Source organism: Euwallacea similis, chromosome 6, assembly GCF_039881205.1.
Source record: "Euwallacea similis isolate ESF13 chromosome 6, ESF131.1, whole genome shotgun sequence".
Classification (NCBI taxonomy): domain Eukaryota; kingdom Metazoa; phylum Arthropoda; class Insecta; order Coleoptera; family Curculionidae; genus Euwallacea; species Euwallacea similis.
In genome coordinates this window covers 625,204-640,201 of record NC_089614.1, presented here as the reverse complement: position 1 = coordinate 640,201, position 14,998 = coordinate 625,204, and the positions used below count along the sequence as shown (strand labels likewise).

General features: G+C 35.6%; 1 protein-coding gene across 3 annotated transcripts in view; it reads right to left on the bottom strand.

Annotated features, from left to right (window-relative positions):
• Positions 1–14,998, bottom strand: part of LOC136409395 (furin-like protease 2) — a 191,549-nt gene that overhangs the window by 9,028 nt on the left and 167,523 nt on the right. For all 3 annotated transcript variants that reach the window (XM_066390859.1, XM_066390857.1, XM_066390858.1), the window contains 2 exons: positions 13,581–13,715; positions 7,859–8,018 (listed from right to left, as the gene is read on the bottom strand). In XM_066390859.1, coding sequence (XP_066246956.1) covers positions 7,859–8,018; positions 13,581–13,715 — 295 coding nt within the window. The remainder of the gene's footprint in view (positions 1–7,858; positions 8,019–13,580; positions 13,716–14,998) is intronic.

Below are 14,998 nucleotides of genomic sequence, written 5' to 3'. Positions count from 1 at the left end.
TTTATGGATGGGACGGAATTTATTTTTCCCTACTTTCATTTTACGAAAATGTGTGTAGTTTAGGAGCCACAATAGGCGCGATATCTCGGTTTATATCTCATTTGCGCCCTTTGTTTCGGATATCTTTGACCTCACCGTTAAAAACCATTAAAATGGGGAACACACAAAAGCGTGTATTTTGTTCCCTACTGATTAAGGCTATTTTGTGTTTTCTGTCGGGTCTTTTTTTATTTACAGGTACGGCTTTGTTTGGATAAAGGAGAGAATGGTCAGTAAATGCGTGTATACCCTTTTAAGAGACTTTTAATACATTGGATCAGCAGTGAGTTACAGATTACTAAACAGCATGATTTTTTTCAGGTTCGAGCAGGCCACGAGCACTTGACCACGAGCTCTTCAGCCCGAAAGTCGACTCCTTGAGGAATTCCGCAAATTGGTGCTTTTTTTGTTGATATTTATGCGTTTCCTGGATTTTTTTAGAACTTTTCAGTCTCAACTCTGAAAACGTTCTGATCCTGGCACTCACTGAATAAAATATCTCACACATTGATTGTCCAAATCTACTGAAAATATTAGTGATATCGCTGATTTTAGGGAGGTTTGAAGCTTTGAAGATTCTTCTTTCAAATTTCAGGTTTCCGCATTAGTTCCCCTCGAAAATCAGAGTCAAAAATAATAGTGCAGCTCCAGTTTTCGAGGTATTGATTTTCCATTTGGGTTAAACTCACAAAGACAAAACTACAAAAATATCACATATAAAATTCTTTGCGAATGTGAGACATTTTACGTTGGCGAAACCTCTAGACCTTTAAAAAGGTGAACACTAAAATTACATTAAAAATAGAGAATTTCGTAGGTCAAATGTGCGCCAGCACGCCTTTGATAATAGTCAAAGAATTAAATGGAACGAATGCCTGCATCGTTAGCAAGTAGCTTTTATCAAAGAAACGTAAAATCGCGGAAAGTGCAAATATGTATTTTATTAATAAATACTGATGTGTGGTTTCTTGTCCAGTGACGCATAAATAGAAAGTAAACACTAATAAAGAGCACTTAGAGCAATTACCAACGGAGATACTGAAGTTCTTAACAAGACGGGTTAAATTAGGTGCAATGGTCAAACATCAATTTTTTTACCTCAAATCAATCTTTCAAAACGATTCGCGTTGAAAACTGCCCTTTTGCACACTCTAGTTCTGTTAATTTTCCTTTTTACAGCAATTTTTCCCTGCATTTTGCAGACGGCGACAGATTTGCCTTGCTGAAGCCTTAACAAGAGTTTTGTCCGAGGCCTTAGCAAGGGGTGAATGTTATTCTCAGTTAGGTTTAACTAAGACTAGTGTGCAATTCCATCGTCTCAACAACCCTTATTGGTGAGTGAGGCGTTATTTCCAGACAAAATAAAAGAAAAAATAAGTTACGTATGTTTACGTGGCGCTGGGGATGTTTCGTTTTGGTCATAGGATCGAGGACTTACGTATCATTGTGCACAGACCAATCCCTAAGCACCGTATAATAAATTATCAAATGGAACACCCTCACTTTAGTTTTATAATGCTATCTCTAGCTGGCTAAATCCTTTACCTGTTGAATTAGGAATTAGTCAACTGTCACCAGTTCTGTCCTAACAAGGAACGTGGCTTTGCAATAGGAAATAATGGTTTTCCCCATGCTCCAATTCACTTTCCAGCCATCAGATATCTGGATAAAATTTAAACGAAAATCGATTTTTCATGTCCAAACAATATGTTCGAACGCATGTACGAGTAATTCCAATTAGCGGAATATGTTCGATCATTTGCGCAGTTTTTTTTTTTTTTGAAATTTATTTAGAAAACTTCTCTGTTGGGAACCGAAACCAGAACAGTCTTAAGTGATTAGGTATCGCCCTTAAAAAGTTTCGCGAAAAAAATATAATGAATGAATCTTTCCTTGCATACAAATTGGATATTTCCGGAAGAGAAATATCGTTGAGCACAGAAGCCGGGCATCCGGCCCCTATAACATCCACTACAAAAGAGCTATCTAATTTTAAGTGAACAATCACGAAATAGCTAAAGATTTACTGTAAAGCACAACACAAAGAAAGTAAAGTTTCTGAAGGAAACGTGCGGTTAACGGTGGTTATTTATTTTACGGGCAAGGAAAAATAGCGTTATATGGGATAAGGTGAAAAATTTAGATTGAAGTGTTAAATTTGATACAGACTTTATATTGTTGTTGTTGGGCCCAACTCTCACGAGATTACGAAGGAATCTAGTTAAGACTCTCTCCCTTATCCGCTCTTCATCTTTTATACTTTACGCCCATTTGTTCGAACTAATTAGTCGGCCTGCATAAAATTAACATGTTTATAGGAAGTTCCGGTCTAGCTTGATGAAAAATGGATATCCCCGCAATAAATTCAAGAATTTAAGAAGTTTTCTTTACAAAACTTCTCAGCTTAAAGAGCGCGACGAATGAATTCCTATGGAGATTATGCAGCTCTAAAATTTCCGTTGTTGCGTATGGAAATTTCAAACCCCCATTATAATTCATTATTGTATTTCGCGCGATTGTAATTAACAGCGCGAATCTCATTACACCTGGAAAATTTGGGGCAGACTGGGGTTACGGAAAAATGCTATGAAGCTAGAAAACCACATATCATTTATGCATGCTGCTTCTGACAACAATGATGCAATTGGGGAATTAGCCTTTGAAATTAAGCAAGGAACTCTGCAAAACTTAATTTGTGTGTGTATATTTAAATTGCGTACCCTAATTTTTACATTCGGGAATGTGTGAACGCGGCTCATGCTCGCTGGAATATGAATAAAAACTGTTTGTGCCAGAATTTATTTTTACTCGCTGAAAGTTTATTACGATTTAATTATTTAGCCATCTATGTGAAACGGTGCACTTGATGTAGGCTACATCTATCATTCTTTTTTCCATTTAAATCATCGGGAAATAGCATAAAAATTTCTAAAGGGACGAGTAGTCCATTTGTGTTGGAAACTAATATAATAAAAAAATGCAATTTAGTAACATTAAATAACTAACGTTGGATGCACATTGTAGCAGCGAGTTTTTCAAATTTTATCCCAGAAAATTCTAAAGGACAAGTTCTGCGCTACGTGCGCTCCAGGGGCACACTGAAGGACAATAAGGCCCAAATGCAAAAGCCGATCGCGCGAAAATTTATGAAAAAATTAGCCATGCTGGCCTATCAGACCAGGTTATCCAAAAAATCATTTCTATGATTTTTTTGCAATAAAAGTTAAGAATTTTTTATACCAAGGCACCTTAGTCAAATTAACCGTTAAATTTTCTTAAATTAACACATTTTCTTTAAAATAAACAAATAGGAACTATTCACACTTAATTATAACCAACATAAATATAGTAAGCGACAGAAAAAGGAACGCCCAGATATAATGATCAGATTAACTTTCTGTTGTATAGTTCTATTATTGCTGCTAATTCATAGAATTGATGAAAAAATCAGAAGGTTTTACGCAGGAGTTTGGTTGCTATAGCTAATAATGTGTGGCCGCACCTCGATTTTGTACGCATTCATTTAGTCGCCTCGGCATTGATCTTATAAAGTAATCGATTTCCTTCGGAAGCAATTCATTCCATGCTACCTGGATCTGATGCATTAATGCCTCCATGGTCAACGGCTGCATTGGCAATCATCTAAATCTTCGACTCATCATATTTCACAAATGTTCAATGGGCGATAAGTCGGGGCACCTAGGAGGCCATAGCAACAAATGAACGTAACGTTCCTCCAAGTGATGTAGAGAAATTCTGGCGACATGTGGACGTGCATTGTCTTGTTGGAAACAGGGCCTTCAAGAATTTTTAAATAGGGTAGCAAATAAGGATCTACGACTTCTCGGATAGAGCGTTGAGCTGTCATATTACCTCTTATGAAGACTAAAAGTGATCTGTTTCCATAAGAAATAGCACCCTAAACCATAATTTTCCACAGTGCGGTAAACGTGCCTTTCGACAAAAAAAATTGGGATTGAGCCTTTCTCCACGACTTCTTCTAACTCTAGCGTGTCCATCCCCTACACAAAATCGGGATTCGTCACTAACATTATTCCACTAAACATCCCAATGCAGCCATTTTCTGCATAATTCTAAGCGGAGCTGACGATCATGTCCCGTCAACGGTAGGACTAAATGTGGTCTAAAGGAAAAAAGTCCAAAGATCTTATTCTGCGATAGACCGTTTGCATGTGAATCACCCTTCCATACATGTGAAACACAAAAAAATGATTAGCAACGATACTTGTGATGACCAAACGGGTTTTTATTGCTAGCAACCGTAATGGGTTTATAACGATGTGTATTATAACGATGTGTATTATAATGATCTGGGTAAATAATGATCTTGACGTTATATTGTTCTTGCACGGTGTTCTGTGCCCCTAGCTCGTCCTTGGCGCCCTTCTGCGAACTATGCAAGACATAATCTTGCTATTATATGCACCGATCTATGCAGTCTTCGGGCTATTTCCCGAATCGCTAATCCAGTCTTTCTCATACCGACTATTCGACCTCTTTCAAATTCAGAAATTTGATTCAAATTAACACGTCTCCGTACAGGAGGCATAATAATGTTCAATAAAAATTGTAAGATAAAACACAAGTCATCAAATAACGTTAAATGACTGTAAATTAAATACTAAATTTATACTAACGCAGACTAACTTATTTTTGCAGTAAAATAATGTCTGCAAGAAAAATTGCTCTGATAAGGTTCAGATTTCCATCATTTTTTCGGAAATCCTAAAGAATGTCTATACAAAAAATTGTTGAGATTAGAAGTTATATACTAGTTGTTCCCTTTTCTATGTCACTTAGTATAGTATACTTATAAATTACATAACAAATTGCGAAAAAAAGTCTAAGAGCCTCCATTTCTATTAACGACAGATATTTTCATACTCTATTCTAGTTCTCTGCAATCTTAGCATATTCTTGCAATGTGCTCTAAGCATATATGAGCATTACATTTATAGCATGAAAATCGAGTTTGTCTATTTTTTTTCCAGCCGCAATAGGTACACAACCTGAAATTTCTTGCTCTCTTTTACTCTGATGATCGAGAAATTATAAACTATTTTGCTCCCATTCATCTGATTCATCTTCATACACTTCTAATTGATTCTCACCATCATCTAGTCCTATCTTCTCCAAAAGGTTTTTCAAATAAGATTGCTCTTTTTCGCAGTCTCTCATGACTAAATTTAATATTTTCATTATTTATAATAGAAAAAAAATACAAAAACCAACTAATTACCTGCTCAAAATTTTGTTACGTTACTAGTTACGCCAGTCTCTGATATCCAAACTTACCATTCGGTTAAACAGACTTATCTCTCATTGATCAAAAAATCACTAAAGAATGAACGCATCGATTGATGAAGGTAGTGAGGGGCATGGCGTTATACGATGTTGTGTTTAATTTTTAAATGAAAAAAACACCTGATCCGGCCTCTCAGACAGTTACAATACAGGGTGTTTCAGAGTTGTGGCGACAAAAACCTAGGGGAGATTCTTCTGACCAAAATAAGAAAAGAAGTTTAAGTGAACATGGGTCCGCAAGTGCTTTGTGTTCGATATACAGGGTTGTTCTGTATTTATTGTAACAGGAAAGTACGTTTGTATTATCATTAGCCAATTAAGAAAATAGTGACTAATACTTCTTGTGCAGGTGTGCCTGATTGGTTATTGATATGGTAACGTCACATTTCAGCGTAAGTAATCTAACGTTAAATGCAATAAGCTGATTATGCATATTAAGAAAAAGGCACCGGACTGACTTTTAATCCAACAGAAGATCAAGAATCACGCTGAGAGGACGACGTGGCCGATAGTCCACGGAAAGTTTACATAAATAAAGTTATTTTCGTAGTACTTACATGCCCGCAGTTTTCATTATTATTTTCATAATTACTCAAGTAATTAACAAGGGTGTTAAGTTAAAAAAAAAAGAGATTTTTTACTACCAACAACTAAGACAGACAGACTTTAAGAACTAACGTTATTGACTTTCAGCCCAAATCAATGCAAACCGTTTACAATAAACACACTCACTTTGTTAAAAAAAATAATTCTAAGCATTGTTATTTTTCCGTATGGAGTTCAGGAACGTGTCGAGGAATGGCAATGTAATTTTTTCTCGAAAACGAAGAAAAACACGAAAAGAAGTTGAGAAACAAAAATGTACTATTTTTAGTGGGGATTATCTGAATATCATAAAAATCGCAAAAAATACAGAGTAATAAGTTTTCCTGCAAAAAAACAACCGAGTTACTGGCTGGGTACGCTCCTGGAAATTCTGGATCAAATTTAACTGGGCCAGCAGGTGTATAATAATTGTTTTAATAAACCGTAAAAATTTTATTCAAATAGGTAAATGCGTTTCTAAGCGATAAATAAAAAAACGTTTTTTCTTTAAACTTATCTTGTAGCTTGAAAACAAAGCACTTGCGGGCCCATGTTTACATGAAATTTTTTTCTTATTTTGGACAGAGGAATCTCCTCTAGGTTTTTGTCACCACAACTCTGAAACATCCTGTATACAGGACGAAAATGACTTTTTTTTACGCACATTGCTTTGCAAGTAGTAAGAAACTAGAATGCGACATATGTACGAGTAGCTCCTGAGTTGGGTTTTTTGTATCGTATTAGAACCATACGAGCCAAAACTGTATGAAATCTAATTACCCTGATGTAGCTATTAATTTAGTCCCATTGAAGCAAATCTACGGGGAAGCTCGTAAAAGGGGATGCATGAAATAATTTTAATAAAAAAACAATTTCAGGGGCTGAACGAGGGTATTTAATTAGCAAGACTGCTTTAATGAACAGGAACGAGACCATCTTATTAAAATTTCTTTCACGTGGCGAAAAGTTCGGATGGGGTCCAATGTTTTACCTAAGCACAGGGAAAAATAAAACATGAAGAGAATCCCGGTCTTTTGTACGCGAATATTGCATTTTTTAAAATTTTTGCAATTACAAAAAATGCAAATTAATTAATTTTTGTTAGCAGTTTTAATTATGATACTAAGGTCATAAAACGAAAGGTACCAAATGTACGTATTCTATTTGCACGTTTAGTAAATTGGTTTAATTCAGATAGTGGTATCTGCAACATGCAAACAAGCCCACATTGTTTGCCGAAATTTTAGTATAAAGCCTTGTAAATTCTGGCATATTTAATTATTTCAATGCAGGCATTTAGAAACGAAAATTAGCGTTGCCAGGGAAGTTATTCAGTGTAGGCGAGAGTCGTATTGTGCGGGGCGTGAAGGAATTTAGTGAAAGCTCTTTGTAAGAAAAATTAAAGGAAAGTTATTACGGAAACTATAGTAAAGAAATTCAGAATATATTATATTAAATTGTTCTGTGCGAAATAATATTGAAAATATTTGAAAAATGTTAATGTGTGTGGAGAAATTTTTGTCATTCTTTTATTAGGTCAAATATAAAATATAAAAAAGGAACAAAACTCAAATAAAGTCGGTCGTAAAAAATATTGTACGGCACGCAACAGAAAATGTATTTGGCAGGGCTCTTCAGCTAATTAGCACGCCCTGCAAAACAATACTTTCCGGCTTTGCAATATATAAATAACTACTCTACTTTCCCATTATGGAACTGCACATATCTTTCTCATCTTTCTTTCTAACTATTTCGAATTCAACTCAATTCCACTGCTTTCAGTTATTTATACAGTCGACTCCCTTAATAGAGAATTTAATAAGGTTCTCCATTATGATATGAGTTGCATTTACCGAGATATTGCAGCTTTTTTTTAACGAAATTTGAGCTTCTAGTTTCATTCACTCACCTCCTATACTAGCATTATAAGCAATTCCAATTCCACAGAAGCTATTATAGGCAACTCCTGCGACTTCCCCAGCACATCTGGTACCATGCTTGTTATCCCCATTGTCTTGGGGCATTGGGTCATCGTCATTCCCGTTAATATCCGTACTGGCCAACGGGTCCTGAAATCAATTCATTTCCAACATTAAGTTCCTTTCATATTAATCTAGTCAAATATAATTATGACAATTATTTATCTAACAATGGCCCTAGGGGCAATGCCAATATTGCGATATATGCAAAGCAAACAATTACTGATTGGATAGCTTTGGTCGGGACTTACAAATAGGTTATGCACATGTAAATGCAGGGACACCAAGAAAACTAATCTGCATAGATTTGTGTTTTAATCTAAGGCTAATGACCATGTCCGATAGACTTGCCATAGGGCCGCAGTTTTCCTGGGACGCCTTTAATATGTCGGGCAGCCATAACGTATCCCAATACACCAATCAACCTCGCCATATTACTAATTAGAGTTGGTCCAAAGCAATTCCGTAAGCTTGGAACAACTACGACCGCAATGCCTTTGTAATTAGTTTTAGTGTCGGATATGTATGTCTATGTATCGCCCTGGCTGTTTACTTTCAAACTTAATACACGGTTTGTAGCTAAACTCCTCGGGGGGTGCATAAAAGCCTTTAATCTTTATTAGTGCATAACGTTGCCAACTTGGAAGTTACGTGTGAAATATAAGATGCTGGGGAACGCTATTATCTGGTATATGGGGATTCATTAAAATTATGGTGAGTCTGTTTTGTACATACAAGATGCATTATGTGCATTCATCCCCGGAATTTTAACACACAGAATAATCATATCTGTGTGATTGGCGAAAATCTGGTTATTACTATTAATAAATTACTATTATTTGAAACAAACTGAAACTTAATCTGCCTTTGTACCTACTAGAGCACGTTTGGTAAACAGAGGTGATATATCATGATAATAATGATAAAGCGTAATTTAAATCCTCCATTTTGTGATCAGATAATATTGCAGTGATGCAGGATACGAGTTTTATAACGATATACATTTTATCAGTTAGTTCGCCAGTTGATATGAATAGATTTATGCGCTGCTTTACGCAGAAGTAGGAACAATGAATATGAAGTAAGTAATAGAATTACACAATGGACATTTGCAAGCAAATATGCCTTGCAGTTGTTGCATTGACTGCAATTGATTATTACAGATAGATAGAGTTTTAAAATGGAGCGTAAATAGCTTCAAAACAAAGCAGATAATCGAAGGAATTAAGCACTAAACGAGATTTAGTTTTAAAATGTGAATCAAATAAATCTATTAAAAAAAGTTACCCTTTTTGGGATAGAGCGACCCGTATTCTTTGTACAATCAATATTATTGGTCAGGGCAGTACTAAGGTACAATTTCCATCTGCTACAAGTTTTTACAGCATGGAACGTGAATATTATGATAATATTATACAGAGTGGAATAGCCAAAAGGAATAAATTCAATATCTGCGTATTATGTATGTGAAAAAAAATACCGAAGTACGTCAATTTTAGATCCTGAAATTACATCCTGTCACGTTAAAATTTCATGTGTAAATTAATTCCTTTTGCGCGACAAGTGCAGCCCCCAAATTTTTAAATTTGAAGTGTAGGTTTGTGATACCTCTATTGAAAGGTCTTTTCATTCTCTATTCAAAACTGCTATGGTTTTAGACTTTATTTGAAACAATAATAGGAAAACAAATAAATTCATGTTATTGACGAAATTCTTCACAACAAAGTAAAAACTTATTAACTAATACCACTTCGTTATTGATAATGTGATATAATAACAAAACAAAGCAATATCAATGTACTTCGACTCAACTTTTCTAAATGGGTGGACAAAGAAGCGAGGGTCGCTAGAATGGCCTGCACGAATATCTGATCTTACCCCATTAAAGTTTTTCTTATGGGCATATGTGAAGAGTATGGTGTATAAAACTAAACCACGCGATCTAGCCGACTTAGCAAGAAGAATAACGTTTGCGATTAGATCGATTACACCTCGGATGTTGATAAATGTTAGAAGACATTTTTATTTACGGTAAGGATACTGCCACGGGGTGCGAGGCTTGCATTTTGAACATCTCATAGAATATTGAGATTGGTTTGTTTTACTGTTTTATTATATTATCAATAACGAAATGGTATTGGCTGTGAAGTTTTAAATTTATTGTAGAGAATGTCGTCGATTACACGAATTTGTTTATTTTCTATTATTCTTTGTAATAAAGTTTAAATCCAAAGTAGTTTTGAATAGAGAACGAAAAGACCTTTCAATCGAGGTTTCATAAGCTCATATAATTTAAAAATTTGGGGGTTGCAATTATGACGCCAAGGGGGTTAAGTTTAGGAATAAAATTTTTATTTTACAGGAGTAATTTCGGAATCTAAAATTTACGTGTTCCGACATTTTCTTCACATATGTCGAAATATGCAGATATTGAATTTATTCCATTTGGCTGCTCCATCTTGTATAGGAAAATATGTAGGAAGAAGCTTGAGCATCAAAGGTTGAAGATGATGAGAAATGTAAATTCTCTCTTCACGTAATAATGATCATGTGCCTAACAGTTTTACTGACTCTTATCCAACTTATTCATGGGTCGTACATTGTATCTAGTATTGCCGTCCTAGTTATAAAGTAGGGTTAATTCCCCTCCGAGTGTTGCTCAAAACATAAGCTCTATTTAGGTTTTGAATAATTGAAGACTGTTAGAAATTCCAAGATTGTAAGGTCAGTTTAATCCAAGACTCGCATCTCACTTTAATACCGGGCCGTTTCTAACATCGGGCGGTCATAACCTGGGCTACAGGGTTAATACAGTTTTAATACAGTTTAAGATATAGTTGGAGCAGTTAGTATGAGCTCGAGCCGTTTGGGCAATGTCTAGGGAAGCGCCGGAAATGACTGGTTAATTTGATAATTTGTTCGGAATATGTATGAGGGCCACACCAGTAAATAACAGAGGCCCGCTAAATGGCGAAACTTGAATAAGTTAGTGCACTCCAGGGACATCGGGTTGTATTTGGAGTAGTTCTCTGGGTTTTTGTTTGTGACTTTACGACTTTATCAGCCGGAACGACCGGAGATTTTGCAGGCCATAAAACCCATATTGAAAATGGCTGCCACGAACCCATCAAACCAACACTGCACCGAGAAATCTTCATTATCATAAACACGGGTTAATTTTATTAAAATTGACGGTTCACGTCCCCACAAAACAAAATTTCAGTGGAGCATTAATGGAAAATAGTGCCCCAGTAAAGACCAGGTCCCATTACTCCTACTTGGACTTTGCTTGAATAGACTTAATTGGACGAAAGGTTAATGCGGTAAGACAATATTGGAAAATCCATTGTGTGCCTAAATAGCATATATTCGTTAGGTTAATGTATATTATGGAGCAAATAATGAAATTGTGAAGGCTAAATTAACGTGAAATATTGAGTAGGGTTGGAACAGACGTTATGGCTATTATGAAACCTTTAACTGTAATATGAACTAATTGATAAGTTTCTCGATGTTAAATTTATTAGTATGTAATTGACAAACTTTGTTTTTTGATAATACAGTCCCAAAAACCATGAATTTAGCTAAATTTGCCTTATACAAAAGTTTTTTTTTGGTTCTAGAGGACGCCAACGTAATTTTTACACCCCTAAAATCTCTGAATGAACTTCATTAAAAGACACCATCATATGGCTATTAAATGGCGAGAATTTGAATAAAATCATCATGAGTAAGTATTTTTTTTACTATTGTAAAATACCGATTTTTTTCTAAATTTCAACACCCTGTATTTCGGTATTATTTCGTTGGAGCGACTCCGGACCGAACCGAACGAAATTCCGATCCCAAACTTTTTTCTTATTTTGATCCAAGGAAGATCTTTGCAAATTTGCGTCGTACGTTTAGGAAACACCTTGTATATTTATCACGGGTTCGTTGGTAACAGAACTAGGTTCGCATATGCCACTACCAAAAGATAAGAAGCAGATAGGTGGAATCGAAACTGTAGGAACATAAAAGAAGGTTTGAACATTTCGGTAATTTCATCCATGAGATTCAAGAATTTTTCATGAAAATTGTTTTTAGGGAATATATAAAACGCCATCTATGGTTCAAATTGCGTAACTTTTTATGCGCGTCACAGGCTTCATATCAGCAGTGATGCCGCATCTTTTTAAAATTGATGTGCAGCAGGAATTTGTCAGGTATTGGTGCGACGCTATCAGTATTTAGCAGTATTTAACAGTATTGTTAGATCCCGAGCAAATAATTATCATACTAACGAACATGAAAGTTTAAAAAAAAAAATTAAAGCAAAACGTCAACAAATTAAGCGGCAACCATGCAAAAAAATAGGGCCATGTTTAGACATTCAAATATATCTTTATTCTTTTTTAGCATATTAAATTTATATAACTTGTTATTTGACGTAAGGCGACTCTCAATCGTTACATTTCTTGATATAAATAAGTTACGTGATTGTGATCATACACAGCTCAAATTCAAACTGCACCCATCCTGTGATTCGATGAGTCAGCCAAACTAAATACCTTTCAGGGGGATTTAAGATCTCTAGTTTTAATCTCAAGTTTTTAGTGCCTTCATCGCCAGATTAAAATGTTTTGCTTGTAAGATGTAGTTAGTCTAGTGTAATTGTTAAATCGCTTTATCAATTAGACGTGATGATTCAGGATAATAAAGCTTAATTTGGTTATTTTGTTGTGTATGCAAGTCACAATTAACAAGGAGAAGTGAAGGTATTGTACTTAGATCGGTAAACGGAACTATTTCCAAACTAATCAGTTAGGAAACAGTACATTAGATTAATCCCTGAATTTCATTGCAGGCCACTACTGCCTGCCAAAGGCCTCAAGTTACAATTAGAAGATGAGTAATGAACTTGGTAAGTGTACCCAAAAACCTTTGATGTAAATGCATTTTTTGACGACCTCATGGTTACCTCATGGTTTCCAGCATAAATTTGTCTATTTCCCGGTTTTCTGGAAAACTATAAATTAAACAATCGATGTCAACTGCAGTTATAGGTCCGCTTATGCTAATTAGGTTGATGTCAACCCAATAAATCGTCGGTGTAAGCATGATCGTATAATGAGCTCAAAGCTTACATATACTGTTCGAAACTGCGAATGCTAAATAAAGCACCGGCTCTGCCCTCTTGTAAACAATCGCTCTATGGAGTGTAGAGCTAACAGAGCGAAAACTTTGCGCTAGCGTAATATGCAAAATATGTAAAAGGGAGGCGTGCAGTAAATCCCAAATGACCTCATATAACAGAGACAATTAAAACTCCTCATTGATTAGCCAAGGTAATTGTCCTTTCGGAAGTTTGTCAAACTTTGACTAGGAAGTTTCCAGCTGCAGTATTAGTTTGATCAAAAGCGTGACTTTCTTCTGGATAAGTCGAGGGAACTTGCCGCCTCGAAGTTTGAAACAGCAACTCCTCGCGTATTAAAACTTAACAATGACCTATTTAAAGCTCGTTGCTTGTTATTTCGGTCCTGTGTGCAAAACAAGGCCGAAAAGGCATCTGTGGTGACTTCCGAAGCGGCATTGACACAGAATTTAGTTAGGAGAAATCGGGAGTGACAAGTCTTGTGATGAGCTTTTTGTGGAAATAAGAGCATTACTTACGTAGTTCTGAGCTAAATCTGGGTGATTAGTTTGGATGCCGTCATCCAGGATTGAAACTACGATCCCTTTTCCAGTGTAACCTTTTTGCCAGGCGGGGGATACGTTCATGTCCAGGCCGTCTTTGGCGCCTCCGTTCTGCAATACAAAGAAAATTACATTAAAAACTTTAATGGACCCGTCCAGAAGAATCAACACTTGCACAGCTGTTGTAGTTTTTGCTGAATGGTGCGGTACGCTTTAAAGATATTTTAAATGGGAGCTGACGCATTTTTAGCGAAGTTCAAACATTTGTTAAATCTACTTAGAAACTAAATAATGCAATTGCAATGACCACCTAACCGAAACTAATCTGAAGAGCCACGAAGATGTGTGCCTGACAGCTCTGAGTCCGGGTGAGGTGCGATAACGGTTTCTGTGGCTCTGCAGATCTGGGGCGCGCCTTAGAAAAGTTAAAATTTTTGTCTTTTTAAAATCATGTTGGAAATCCGTTAGGAAATGCTATTTAATGTACCTCCAAATTTCTTAAATTATTAGTGATGGCGTATGCTTTATGTTAAGGTTCAGTGGAGTAGATTAATTATGTTTGGAATTATAATTTTTTGAATTATTAAGTTAAACGATTCATTTTTTCTGCCAATTTTAGCATGGAATAAGGTATTGGCAGGTAGCAGGCCCCTGGTTTTATCAAATTAAGTCTACAGCATTTGCGATTATTTGGGAAAAATGGAAGTTGCTTTAGGTCGAAACTCAGTGGTGCGTATCTACTGATTAAGAAATCTAAAAGTAACTCATAAAATAAAAAATATTCTCTAAAGATTGCAAAACTTACGAAATATATACTGGGAGTTCCATGAAAAGTGACGCAGATATCATGAAACTCAAAATTTCTTGCTTTAAAATTGTATTCTGTACTCCTCTTTCCTCGTCGTTTTGAGTAAAATTTATCATCATAAAACTCTTTTATGTTATATTCTTTGTTCAAAATTTTTATGTCCGTTATATGGAATGTTGCTCGTTCTTCGGTATAAACGAAATTCTAGGTCGATGATAAACTTCCTAGCCATAATTTAAATTAGAAAGATCAATATCTCGCCTAACTAGTAGATTATGGCAATAAATATCAGACTTAAACGAAATTAAAAACTTAAACGTTCAGCCACTCGTGCTGCATAAAAATATGACACAAATTTTTCAGCCATATTAAAATTTATACCCGGCTAGGCGTTAACGGTTTCACGGCGAAATGAAATGTTCTAAACGACTGTTTAACGTGATAAAGGTATTAAAAAACCTTGGTGGATTATTTGCCTCGTATATCAAACAAGTGTTAATTATTTTGGCCGATTTATTACCTGGGAACAAAAACTTTAATAAGTTTTATCAGCGACTTTCAAAGGGCAGCCCTGACCCGGACTATT